The sequence below is a fragment of the Aotus nancymaae genome, unplaced genomic scaffold (genome assembly GCF_030222135.1).
Source record: "Aotus nancymaae isolate 86718 unplaced genomic scaffold, 86718_ANA_hifiasm-v0.15.2.pri h1tg000022l_1, whole genome shotgun sequence".
NCBI lineage: Eukaryota > Metazoa > Chordata > Mammalia > Primates > Aotidae > Aotus > Aotus nancymaae.
This window is the reverse complement of record NW_026988435.1, coordinates 8199238-8212839: the sequence shown is the minus strand read 5'-3', so window position 1 is coordinate 8212839 and position 13602 is coordinate 8199238. Positions and strand designations below refer to the sequence as shown.

The window sequence follows — 13602 nt, the reverse complement described above, 5'->3', positions numbered from 1 at the left end:
AGAATTCTTTTATTTATCTCTATTGGCATTTTCTGAGCTCTCCCAAATCGAATTCATGGATTTGAATTTTTTATCAGTTGTGAAAAATTCTTGTCCAGTTAATGTCTTTGCCCCTTTTTTATTTCCCTTTTAGAACTTTGATTAAACTTGTATACTCCACCTGTGTTCCTTAACTCTTGCTTCTTGTGTTTTCCATTTCTTTGTCTTTCTGTAGGTACTCTGGATAATTTTTTTCAGTGTACCAATTTTTTTCAGGTGTATCTAATCTTCCCAAAAATCTGCCTATTGACTTTTAATTTCAATAATTTTGTCATTTAAAGAAGCATTTTGACTATTGATAATTTTATCTTGTTCTTTATATTTTCAATGTTATGATTTCTTAAACTATATAATACCCATATTTTATATTCTGTAAGATTTGACTAAGATTCTTCTGTTGGCCTTGTTCATAGTGCTGTGTTTCCTTGTATGTCGTGGTTTTTATTGTTATTATCTTTATTATTTTTGTTTATATTGTGAGTTTGTATTTTCCTAGAATAAATTCATTTGTGGTAACTGAAGCCTGGATTGAAAGAATTTGCATTTGTTTCTGTCAGGTGCCTGGGGGGGGAATTACTAGCTTGGGACCAATATTAGCTAAATTATTGGCTTGATAGTTTTTTGACCATGTAGGTGTATGAATTCAGGTTACAACCTACATGAGATTTTCAAAGTATTTTTTTTTTTTTAAATTTTTTCTACTTTGCTCCAGGTTCACACTGGCAGTTTTCCTTCCAGTCTAGAAATGTATGAAGAATATACTGGTGTAGCTATTTGAATTTTTAGTCAAGGAAAGCTGTTTTATCCAGCATTTTAATTGTTTTCAGAGGGAGAATCATTCAGGGTACCTAGTGATTCATACTATATAGAAAATACAATGTACAGTTTATTTAGTTTTGTCTGTACAGTAGTCTCCTCTCATCTGTGGATTCATTTTCTGCAGTTTGTTACCCATTGTCAACCATGGTCCAAAAATATTAAATACAATATTCCAGAAATAATACATTTTAAAATTGCAGGCCATTCTGAGTAGCATGATGAAATCTTACACCATCCCAACTAGGATGTGAATTATCCAGTTGTTCAGTGTATCCACACTGTATATGCTGCCTGCCCATTAGTCATTTAGTAGCCCTCTAGTTTATCAGATCAACTATCATGAGTATCACAGTGCTTATGTTCAAGTAACCCTTTTTTACTTAATAGTGGCCCCAAAGCCAAGAGTAGTGATACTGGTAATTCATATATGCCACAGAGAAGCTATAAAGTGCTTCAATTGAAAAGGTGAAAGTTCTCAACTTAAGAAAAAAAAATTGTATGCTGAGGTTGCTAAAATCTCACAGTGATAACAAATTTCCTATCTCTGAAATTATGAGGGACAAAGAAATTCATCCTAGTTTTATTGTCACCCCTCAAACTCCAAAATTTAAAGCCACACAGTGCATGTTAAGGTGCTTAGTTAAGGTGGAAAAGGTATTAAACTTGTGAGTGGGAGACATGAACAGAAACATGTTCAAATTGATGGAAATTGGGTTAGGTACTATCCATGGTTTCAGGAATTGAGTGGTAGGGAAGGAGTCTGGTAATGTATTCCCTGAGGATAAGTGAGCACTAGTATATATAGGAACAAAACTGTTAACTTTTTCCTCCCTCATTAAAAATGTTACTGAAGAAAATATTTTGAAGTGTATTAGAATGGTTGAGTATGCCAACATTACCCACAATCACATGCTCTTTGTTACTGTTAAGTAGGACTGAATAGAAACTTTTGTTAAGATACCAAAGCTTCAGTTAGTATATACAGAAAAAGTTCTTAAAAGTTGAGTGTTTTAAATAAAATGTGGGTAATAAAAGTTTATTATATTATTGTTTGATTCATGTAGAGTAGACCTAATTTTCCTTTACTTAAGTTGGTAAGTAGATTTCTTTTATTTGGATAGTTAAGTATCATATTTAGTGGAATTTTCCTATGGTAAATAAATGCACAAATCTACTTTCCTGTATTTTAGTGTAAAAAATTACTAATATGCTACAGAAATCCAAAAAAGAATAATAATTCTGTTTATCATTATCAAACACTCTATGTCTGTCTGTCTGTGTATCTTAGGGAAGTCTGGTACCTTATCACCGTTTGTAATACAGTCATGTGCCACAGAACAACGTTTTGGTCAATGACCACATATAAGACAGTGGTCCCATAAGATTATAATACTGTACTTTTACTGTACCTTTTCTTTGTTTAGGTACATTTAGATAACACAAATACTTAACATTGTGTTACAGTTGCATATAACAGTCAGTATAATAACATGATAAAGAGCAATAGGCTATATACCATATAGCTTAGATGTATGGTAGGCTACGCCAGCTGGTTTGTATAAGCACTCTATGATGTTTGCACAGTGACACAATTGCCTAAGGATGCCTTTCTCAAATGTATCCCTTTCAGTAAGTGATGCATAACTGCATGGGGGAAAATAATGGTCTGAATTCCTAGCATCCAAATGATAGAATATAGTTTGCTTCCTAAATAGGGACTTTATTAGTACTCTAGTTAGTTAGCTTGCATAGCAAATAGGAACATACTGATTTGATAAAAGGCAAATAAGTATGATTGTGTAACATAGATTTTTTTTTTAAATTCAAAAGGCATATCATTTAGCATGTATTTGTCTTACCACAAATTATGTTTGTCTGTATATATAGTTGATCCTTGAACAATGCAGGAGTTGGGGTGCTGACCACCCTCCCCTAGAGTTTAAATACTAATAGCCTGCTATTGGTAGGGAGCCTTCCAATAACATAAATAGTTGCTGCACACACATTTTGTATGTTACATGTATAATACACTAAATTCTTACAATAAAAGAAGCTAGAGAAAAAGTGTTATAAGAAAACCATAAAGAAAATAATTCACTATTCATTAACTGAATGAATAGTGAATATATTGTTGTTTTTGTGTTGAATATGCTGAGGAAGAGGAAGAAGAGGGTTTGATCTTGCTGTCTCAGGGTTAGTAGAAGTCAAAGAGTTTGTTTATAAGTGGACCCACACAGTCTAAACCTGTGTTGTTCAAGGGTGGACTGTAAATCATTCTGTTCGGGATTATTCTGGATAATTATTTCAGTTTAGGTAAATGAACTGTACATAATATAATATGGACCAAAATTTTAAATAAATAAATACATAAACTATTAACATTTAAACATGGTAAAAAAAAAATTAAACATACATTTACTGTAGAAACATATTAAACATGTTCAACATGAAAAACTAATAAATATTATGATACAATAATAAATTTTTGGAAAGAAATCTTTTGATGACTTTAATCAGATGTTTTAAAAATCTTCACAATTTAAGAACAGTTAGCCTGTTATAGTTCAACAAAATTGACATACGCATAGCGGAGCAGAACAAACCTCTGAAGATCTTGTGTTATAGATTGTTGAAGAAAATTTGGATGGTGATGTTAATAATAATGGTAGTACTATATTTTTAAGTAGCTAATATCTGTAGCACTAAGTGCCAGGAATTGTGCCAAGTGCTTTTCAAGAGGTGGTTACTGTTATTACTTGTGTTTTATAAATAAAGAAACTGAAGCACTGAGATATTAAGTAACTTGCCCACGGTTACTTATCAGTTAAGTAGTGGAGTTGAGATTCAAACCCAAACAGCTAGACCATGTGTCTGTAAATGACCAGATAGTAAATATTATAGGTCTGTGTTGTCACTACTCAACTCTACCACTGTGGTATAAATGCAGCCATAGTCAATATGTAAATAAATGGATATGACCCTGTTCCAATAATACCTTATATATTGGCACTGATCATTGAATTTCATGTAATTTTCACCTGCCATGAAATATGATTCTTTTGACTTAAAAAAATATAAATATGGCTAACCATTCTTAGCTCACATAATGTACAAACACTGGCCTTCCTTGGGCCAGATTTGGCCTGTGGGCAGTAGTTTACCAGCCTTATTGTAGGCTGTTACTTATATTTTGGGCTTCTACTTTGTACTGTTTTGGACTCATTCACTCTGCACCTTACAGAGTTTTCTTCCATAGGAGGGCTATACAAGTTGATCTCTAAACATTTAGTTGATCATTTATACAGTCAGTAGGAAATCCAACAGGTTGGAAATGAGAGGTTTCTACTTCTACATGTATTCCAGATTCTTATAGTAATTTCAGCCTTTTCTTACTTCATAAATACTTAACTTCCTTAAAGCTTCTCTAAGGAAAAAGTAGCTAAACCATGTGTTCTGCCTTTATTCAGTCATTTTGCATGTGGTTTTTCTCTTTCTACTATCATTATCATGGAGTGGGACTATGTTATTTAGTAAGTGGTAGTGGGGCATGCACACTACCATCTGTGCTTTAGATGGTACAGTCCAAACAGCAGTCTGTAAAGTCCGTAAGTAGTGGATTCATTTCTGTGTTTTAGGAAGATAATAACTGCTGTGTTGAAGGTTGATTTTGAGTAAGTATGGAATGTCAAGAGTGGAGGTCCTTTAGATGTTTAAAGATGAGACAGATGTAAATTAGTGCTTTGTTAATAGGAATAGAGAAGATTCCAGAGGTACTTTTTGTTGGGCTTGTTTCATACTTATTAATAGTAAAATGAGTAATTATAAAAGGATTAATAACAAAAAATAATTATCCCTTTCATTCCTGACCCCTAGTTCTTATTTATCCTTTGCAGAGTCAGTTGCTTTTACTAGTTTGTTGGATATCCTGCTAGATAGTCTGACAATGTACAAGCTTTATGTATTGGTGTACATGTTGCCTCCATCCCCCGATTCCTTACCTCCATTCCCATTTACACAAAGATAATGTAATGACTATATGTCTCTGTGTCTTTGCTTAACAGTATATCTTGGATTTTTTAATCTATTCATATAGATGGAGCTATATTCTCACTAATGTGCCATAAATATTTGTATTATATTTCATTGTATGGATATATTTATCTAGTACCCTGTGGTATACATTTAGAGTATTTCCAGTTTTTTGCTACTATAAACCATTTGTAATATATATTGTTTATGTTTTTGAACTTATATATGTATATTTAGAGGATGAAATTTCTGTAAGTAGAACTGCTGATTTAAATGGTATGTGTACATTTTAAATTGTGATGAGTATAGGACCATTTACATTCCCTCCAACAAGATTATCAGGTCCTGTTTCTGTAAACCAAAGCCATCACAGAATACATCATCTCTTTTATTTTCATAAATATGATAGGAGAAAGGGCATTTCATCTTTATAATTTTGGCTTAATGAATAAGAGCATGTTTTCCTATTTGAAAAAAAAAATGCACTCGCATTTCTTTTCTGCGAAATATTCTTTTGCAGTTTTCTCCTGGGTTATTGACTTTTTTTTTACCTAACTTGTAGAAGCATTTAAATTAAGGAAATCATCAAAGAATCCTCAGTGTATCAGTTTGCTTTTGACTGGTTTTAAGTTTTTGGTCTGTTGATATTTTAAGATTTTGTAGTAGTCAGATTTAAAAAAACATCAGGTTATGGGGTATGGTAATTGTGCTATTTTTATAAGTGTGAGTAATATTAGGTCTTATAGTTTTAAAGCATATATAATAGCTATATTACATATTATAATTTTAGTCTTTATTAGTGATTTGATTAAAAGCAAAAACCATTTACTAAAAAAACTTCAGGTATTCACACTTGAGGATCTGCTACATGAATTAAAATATAAGATTTAGAGGGATTTGTTACCTGTACTACTTTGGATTGCTAAATAAATAATTTTATAATTTTTCATGCTCATGATTAGGAAATCATTCATATTCCTTTCTTTATGAACTCATAAATTATTAAAAGCACATAAAGTATTTAGTAACAGTATTTTCCAAATAATTTATTTAAAAAGGAGGAACTACAGATTTTGAGCAATCCTGTTATGAGTGGGATAATCAAGGTAAGCCTAGTGTGAGGAACCACATGTCATTTATTAGATATAATTGTTAGTATATGCTATAATATAAATGTTGGCCTAGAGTTTTATGGTGATTCTGTAACTTTTCTTATGTTTTTGTGTTCATTTTATTCAACTCTTATATCACCCTGAAAAAAAATGAGATTTTGGATTTTCTCTGGAGTCCCATTATATTAGGGTGAAGCCGGACTTAATGTTTTCATTTTAGATCATCCTTCCATGTATAGCTATCATTGTTGTGACTTTGTATGCCATTAAATTTTATTGCATTGTAGTCATTTGTAGGCATGAGTAGTATAATTGTTTCATTCTATAATTCTAAAACTTAAGTATATTTGTTTGTATTCTCCTTGAAGGCACTTCTTTTAAAGGCTTACAGAAAATATAATGTGAATTCTAGTGATGAGTACAATTTTTTTAAATCAAAAAATTTTAAGTCAAATATTTTATATTAGATAGCTGTTACTATTTGATAATCTTGTAATTGGAGCAAAACTCAAGCAATGAAAGTTATTCGCTTATTCTTTCTAGGAGTTTCTTTGAGTTGCTGCTGTTCTTTGGAAGAGATGAATTTTATGAAGAGCCCTTAAAGGATATTCTTGGATCATTCCAGGTAAAAAAACAGTTTACTACTTCACATTTTGTCTACATTTAAAATAGGCCATTATGCTCCCCCTAAATATAGCTCATTGGTTATTTATTGCTTATAAGTTTTTAATGTTTGCTAAGATATCAATGTTTAAGGTCCTATTATTACTGGCAGATAAGAAAACTCTTAAAATTAATTTTTAACTGTATTCCCAAGCAGTTCGTAGCTGGAATTCCTATTCTGCATTTGCTAGAAAAGAGCCTCCTACAACCCTTGTAGATTTCTAGAACTTAGCCCTGGTGAAAAACGATTCTTCTTTGCCAGACTTGAAGCAGGCTGTCTATCCCATGCTAGTTGTCCTTTGGCTGTACTTTATTTTCTCTCTCATAATAGGGTTGCCAAGCTAGAAGGCAGAAATTTATTTATTTTATTTTGGGAGGGGGGCACTTGGTATAGGAGAGAAGAGAGTAAATTCAGATGGGAATGACAAAAGATTCAAGACCTCTCCTATAGATGAAATAACATTTGATCTCTTTATCACTTATTGGGAAGGAACCTTGACCCACTCAGTGAAGTAAAGGAAGATATACTTTTAGCTCCCCTTAGGGGTTAAGTGTCTCTGACCACCCATTTAGAAGTGAAATATACAGATAACGTATCTTATATTTGTTACCATGGTGTTAAAAGAAAGGCTTATAGACAACCAGTACTGCTGTATAAGGTACAATATATTGAACATTCTACTTTAACCATTCTTACATCCAGCAAAAAAGGTAAAAAAAAAAACCTATCATGGAACTTACGTTCCAATTAGAGTATATATTCAAGTATTTAAAACTTAAATTTTCCATTCCATTTTTCTTTTGACACTTGTATTTTTGGTGATTCATTCTTAAACTTTTACTCTGCAGATGTTTATTGAGTCCTTACAGTGCTGTGCACTAAGGTCTGAGAAAAACAGTAGTAAGCACAACAGAAAAACCTTCCTATTGTGGAGTTATTAATAATTCTGGTATAGGGACAGAAAGACAATAAATCAAACCTTTATAAATGAAAAATATTTTAGAAAGTGACAGATTCCTTAGAGAAAAATAAAAGGAGGACAGGGATAGTGCTAGCATGGTGGTATTGGGGAAAGGATATTTCAGTATGAAATGGGGAGGTGAGGAAATAACTCATAGAGATGTTGGTTGACCAGTGATAATGGGAACCACTGAAATGTCTGGAGTACATGAGAGACAATATTTAACTTCTATTTTAAATGTATGAAAAACATAACATTTGTGAAGGGATATATCCTTTATTTTTTCCCTTGAAAGCAGGGTGCCCATTCAGTTATGAAAATAGTAAGTTTCTCAAGGAAAAGTTAACAGTTTTGCATACTTTTCTATCTCCTGCTCTGATCCTTTGACAGTCTCTAATCCTGGCTGATTCTAAGCCTATCCACTAACCGCCCCCACCCCGCCACCTTTTAAAAAAAAACTGCCATTTCTGCCACTTTTGTGGCAGAATTTCCTTGAGCCTCTAACTCCTAACTTCTAGGAGAGGTTTCACCTTTTTCTCCCATGTTACCTTTACCTAGAGAAACAGCCTTCATTTGCTGAACTGAGCTTCTGCTGTAGGTGCTTCCCAGGCCTGTGCCCTTAGGAATGAAAGGGCCACAGGTAGTCCATTACGTATATCTCCCTAAAACCTTGTATTTTCCAAGCTTATGAATTCTCCAGCTTTTGACTGACATTGATAATACAGTGACCAATTCAGTAACAACCACAAATGTCACCTTTTGAAATATTTAAAATATATTATTGTACTGGTGCAAGTGCACCCTACCTCCCCAAGTGGTTCATCTCTATACATCTTTCATACAGATTCATACCAGCATAAGATGGTGTTCTTTCTCTTCTCCCATAAGTAGGACAAACACAGTGCTACTCATATTTTAATGTACATAAAGATCACCTGGGGATCTTGTTGAAATTTAGATTATGATTCAGTAGTTGTGGGAGGGGGGCTGCTAGTCTGCATTTCTGATAAGCTCCAAGGTGATAGTGATGCTGCTAGCCCCTGAACCACACTTGGAATACCAAGGTATTCTTTGTTGGATTTGAGTTAACTTCTGTTTCCCACCCTATATTTCAACTATGAGTTTTGCTACCAGCTTTGCTACTTACACTGTGCCATCTTGGGCCAATTTCATAATTTCTGTATCAGTTTCTTTATTTGTAAAATGAGGGCAATAACTGTACTTGCTGCATAGTCACTTTATGGGTTAAATGAGTAAAGTGCCATAATTCTTGGCAAAATGATCGTGTCACTGTTTTTAAGGCAGGCAGTAGAGCTTGTCTGGTGAAGGGCATGGGTTCTCAAGTTTTACTACCTGTATTTTTATTTTTACAATAATAACAAAACCAAGCTCTTAGATTTATTATTTTCTTCCATAAATTTCTGATCTCCTAAAATCTGAGTTGTTCAAGTAAAAATTTGTAACTCCTTACCGACTATAATTTTTTCTCTCTGTTATTTCTAGAAGAAACTTCATTCTTAGAGCCAAATGTTCCATTTACTGGCTTCTAAAAGTTATCTTTCTTAGCCTTTTGCTTCCGATAATTTTTGTTTACATTTCTCATATGATGCACCTGCCTCATCATCATCATCATCATTAGATCTAGCAGTTTTCAAGATTCCCAATAAAATGACAAAAATAGTGTAAAATGAGGGAAAATAATAATGATAAATGCTGGAAATTAGGATGGGGCTTTATGTCAGTTGCTTAGGGATGAAACCAGATTGAAGGATGGGCCACACAATACTTGACTGACTGAATGTTATGAAATAGAGAAATGTGTGAGAAAGGAAAAGATAATATAGTGAGAAAGAGAGACCTTTCAATAGTATACAGTCATGTCCCCCTATATCCCCTGCTTGTAACAACAGAGGCTGGAGGAAATAGCAGATGGTAGGAATTTGGGGTGTGGTCAATTTCATCCTTGTTGCCGATTCTAAGAAGTGCATCAGGCATGCAGCAAAGCCCAAAGAAAAGGAATCCTGAGTGACTTTTATAACCACATTAAAAATAAGATATATGGGATGGGCGTGGTGGCTCACGCTTGTAATCCCAGCACTTTAGGAGGCTGAAGCAGGTGGATCATCTGAGGTCAGGAGTTTGAGACCAGCCTGAACAACATGGAAAAACCCTGCCTCTACTGAAAATACAAAATTAGCAGGGCGTGGTGGCGCATGCCTGTAATCCTAGCTACTAGGGAAGCTGAGGCAGGAGAATCGCTTGAACCTGGGGGGCGGAGGTTGCAGTGAGCTGAGATCGCACCATTGCACTCCAGCCTGGGCAACGAGAGCGAAACTCTGTCTCAACAAAAAAGGAAATATATATATATATATATATATATATATATATATATATATGCCTTTTCATGTGAGCATTTTCCATTGAGAGAATGAGGGTATGACCCAAACTAAATGCAGCCAGTCCCAATACCCAAAGGTAAGAAAGTCTTACAAGAGAGGCTTGGTTATCTTTTACTGAAGCTTCCTCTTGACTCTCTGATAGGCCATGATCTAACAAATTAAACTGTACTGCATATAAATATAAACTTCCTCCTTCTCTCTTTGTTTGGGCATGAAGGATTTGACAACTTATTCACCTGCTAGTAAAACAGTTCTCTGTTCTAGATGTTGTACATAAATATGACTAAAGAGGATAAATACCTCAGTTATCATCAGTTAAAAATAGAAAGATAAGAGGTTAAAAAAAAAACACTTTTCTTAAAGGATCTCTTATGTTTTTGCCGATGTTGAGTTCCTAATATTTTCCATGAAATTAAGTGAAATTGCAAAGAAGGGATAACCCCAAAGAACATGTAGAGGTAAAATATTATAGAGAGATGGAACTATTAAAAGTACAGTGAAGGCAGTTAGCAGATTAACTCCAGCAAAAACCAGATTAATGAAGGAAATAATCTCTAAACCATAATTTAATTTACAACTCATAATTACTTGCAGATATATCTTGATTATAATTTTTAATTTTGGGGATAAAGGAAAGTTCCTGCAAATGTAGGAATCATGTAGGTAGAATAAACAGGATTCCCACACAGGAAAAAATCAAATCAGGCCAGCAATAAAATTCTCCATAGTAATAAATGCCAGCATAAATAATGTCTCGAGATTTTTAAGGGGAAAAATATGATTTAATAATACAGCTGTCAAGCCCTATAGTTTATAAGATAGGGCAACAGAAATAGATAGTTCTAATACTTGAAAACAAACCAATGACAGACAGGTCTTTTATCAGGACAATGAAGTAGTATGCCAGGTGATCAAAATAAAGATTTACAAATGGGGTCATTATAGAATAAAAGAAATAGGACTGACCTGAGGAAAAAGTAAGGCATTTTTATTATGGCTATCATGAAGAATCCATTAATGTCAAATGATTCTGGAAAAGTAAAATAGAAATTGTAAAAAACACACACAATAATCTGGAACTAAAATCTCAGATTATGGTATTGACTGGATGGAGATAAGAAAGACAGAGAAGGATCAAATGTATTCTTGGGCATCTATGTGGAAATAACCACAGAGTTGTGACATTGTGTTAAGTAAGCAGTGATTATATAAGGGGAAGAGCAGCATATAGAAAGATGTCAAGTTTCATTCTAGACACACTGAGCTTTAAATGTCATTGGAACGTCCAAGTACTACTGCCCAATAGATGGTTAGGTTTTTTTTTTTAAAGAACATTTGCTACTTTTATAAATTAAGATAAACATAGATGTTTTATAATATTTATTTTTTAATAATAAGGGGAAAAAGCAACTGTGGGGTAGTAACTGAAATGCCAACTAAACTAGTAATCTAAAAATCTTACTACCAAAGCTCTGCAAACGTTTTAATGAGCCTGCCCTGACCTTGGAGAAAATTCTATCCTTATCCCTTGGAGCCAGTATATAAGTCACAAAGATCTTTCTTGTTCAGGCTAGAAGTAGGCCTTAGTTAAGCCTTCTTTCCCTGAGACACAACCTGATTTTTATTTGCTTTTCCTTTGGGTCAGTCAGGAAAGAGAGTTAGGACCTGGTAAGGGATATCATTACCCAAGCAGGAGGCTCAAGGCTGTCTCACTGCAGTAGCACCACAGCCGAAGTGGAAAAAATCAAAGGAGCCAGCCACAAGAAAGGAGTTGAAAAGCCAACCCTGCTTACTGGGGCAAGTGTTGATCTCCCCTACTAAGAGTGTATAGTCATCACAAACCAGCAAACCTGCCAGATTTTATTATTTTTAGCTAAGATGAAGGTGTTTAGAACTATGACTTTCCACTAAAATTTCACAACCTGGACCATGACCCTTCTCTGGAGTACTTGGAATAAGTTTCACAAAGATTTAATTTGGGAAAGTCCTAATCTTGGTATTCAAAACAGCCTTTGTAGTGCTAGCTAAAAGGCTTTTAAAGAAAACAACCATATCAGCTTAACAGCAAGGCATTTTGTGAGGAGAATTTTCAAAACTGTGCTACCATATTTTCGGCTCAGATAGCTCTCTTCTGGGTCTACTCAACTACACTCTGACTGTGTGTGACTTTTCCCCGCTAAGTTTTTCCACCATTACTTACAAAGCACTAATCCCCATGTATTTTATTTGTGGTTAGATCCAGTGGGTGAAAACTGATTTTCATTCTTGTGTCTCCAGTACTTAGTAGTGTTAATCCCTTAGTATGATATAAATGTTTGCCAAACAAATGAAAGATAAGTAGGTCCACAGTCATTTCTGAAGTTTAGGCATGCCTCTCTCTTTTAAAAAATTTCTTTTAGTGATGTATCATCTTTTTCAGTTCTGGGACACAAGTGCAAAACATGTAGTTTTGTTACATAGGTATACATGTGCCATGGAGGTTTGCTGCACCTGTCAACCCATCATCTAGGTTTTAAGCCCCGCATGCATTATAGGTATTTGTCCTAATGCTCTCTTCCCTCACCACCCCCAAACCCCGATTGTCCCAGGTGTGTGATGCTCCCCTTCCTGCGTCTGTGTGTTCTCACTGTTCAACTCCCACTTAAGAGTGAGAACATGCCGTGTTTGGTTTTCTGTTCCTGTGTTAGTTTACTGAGGATGATGGCTTCCAGCTTCATCCATGTCCCTGCAAAGGACATGATCTCATTCCTTTTTATGGCTGCATAGTATTCCTTGGTGTATATGTACCACAGTTTCTTTATGCAGTCTGTCATTGATGGGCCTTTGGGTTGGTTCCATGTCTTTGCTATTGTAAAATAGTGCTGCAGTAAACATACGTGTGCATGTGTCTTTATAGTAGAATGATTTATATTCCTTTGGGTATATACCTAGTAATGGGATTGCTGGGTCAATTGGTATTTCTGGTTCTAGATCCTTGAGGAATCGCCACACTGTCTTCCACAGTGGTTGAATTTACATTCCCACCAACAGTGTAAAAGTGTTCCTGTTTCTTCACAGCCTTGCCAGCATCTGTTGTTTCTTGACTTTTCAATAATTGCTGTTCTAACTGGCATGAGATAGTATATGATTGTGGTTTTGATTTGCATTTCTCTGATGATCAGTGATGTTGAAATTTTTTTCATATGTTTGTTGGCTGCAAAAATGTCCCAGAACTTAAAAAAAAAAAAAAGACCTATAAATGGCTACAGGTATATGAAAAATGCTCAACATTACTAATCATCAGAAAAATTCAAATAAAAACTACAATGAGATATCATCTCACACCTGTTGGAATGGCTATTACAAAAAACAGAAGATATAACAAGTGTTGGTGAGGATGTAGAGAAAAGGGAACTTTTCTACCCTGTTGATGGAAATGTAAGTTAGTAAAGCTATTATGGAAAATAGTATGGAGTTTCTTCAAAAAAACTAAAAATAGAGCTACCATATAATCCAGCAATCCCACTACTGGGTATATAGTCAAAAAAGAGGAAATCATTATGTCAAAGAGATACCTGCATTCTTTTGTTAATTGCAGCA

General features: G+C 34.3%; 1 protein-coding gene across 6 annotated transcripts in view; it reads left to right on the top strand.

Annotated features, from left to right (window-relative positions):
• ZNF654 (zinc finger protein 654) overlaps positions 1 to 13602 on the top strand; it is an 88950-nt gene that overhangs the window by 48473 nt on the left and 26875 nt on the right. For all 6 annotated transcript variants that reach the window (XM_012454647.3, XM_012454645.3, XM_064380010.1 and 3 more), the window contains one exon: positions 6543 to 6624. In XM_012454647.3, coding sequence (XP_012310070.2) covers positions 6543 to 6624 — 82 coding nt within the window. The remainder of the gene's footprint in view (positions 1 to 6542; positions 6625 to 13602) is intronic.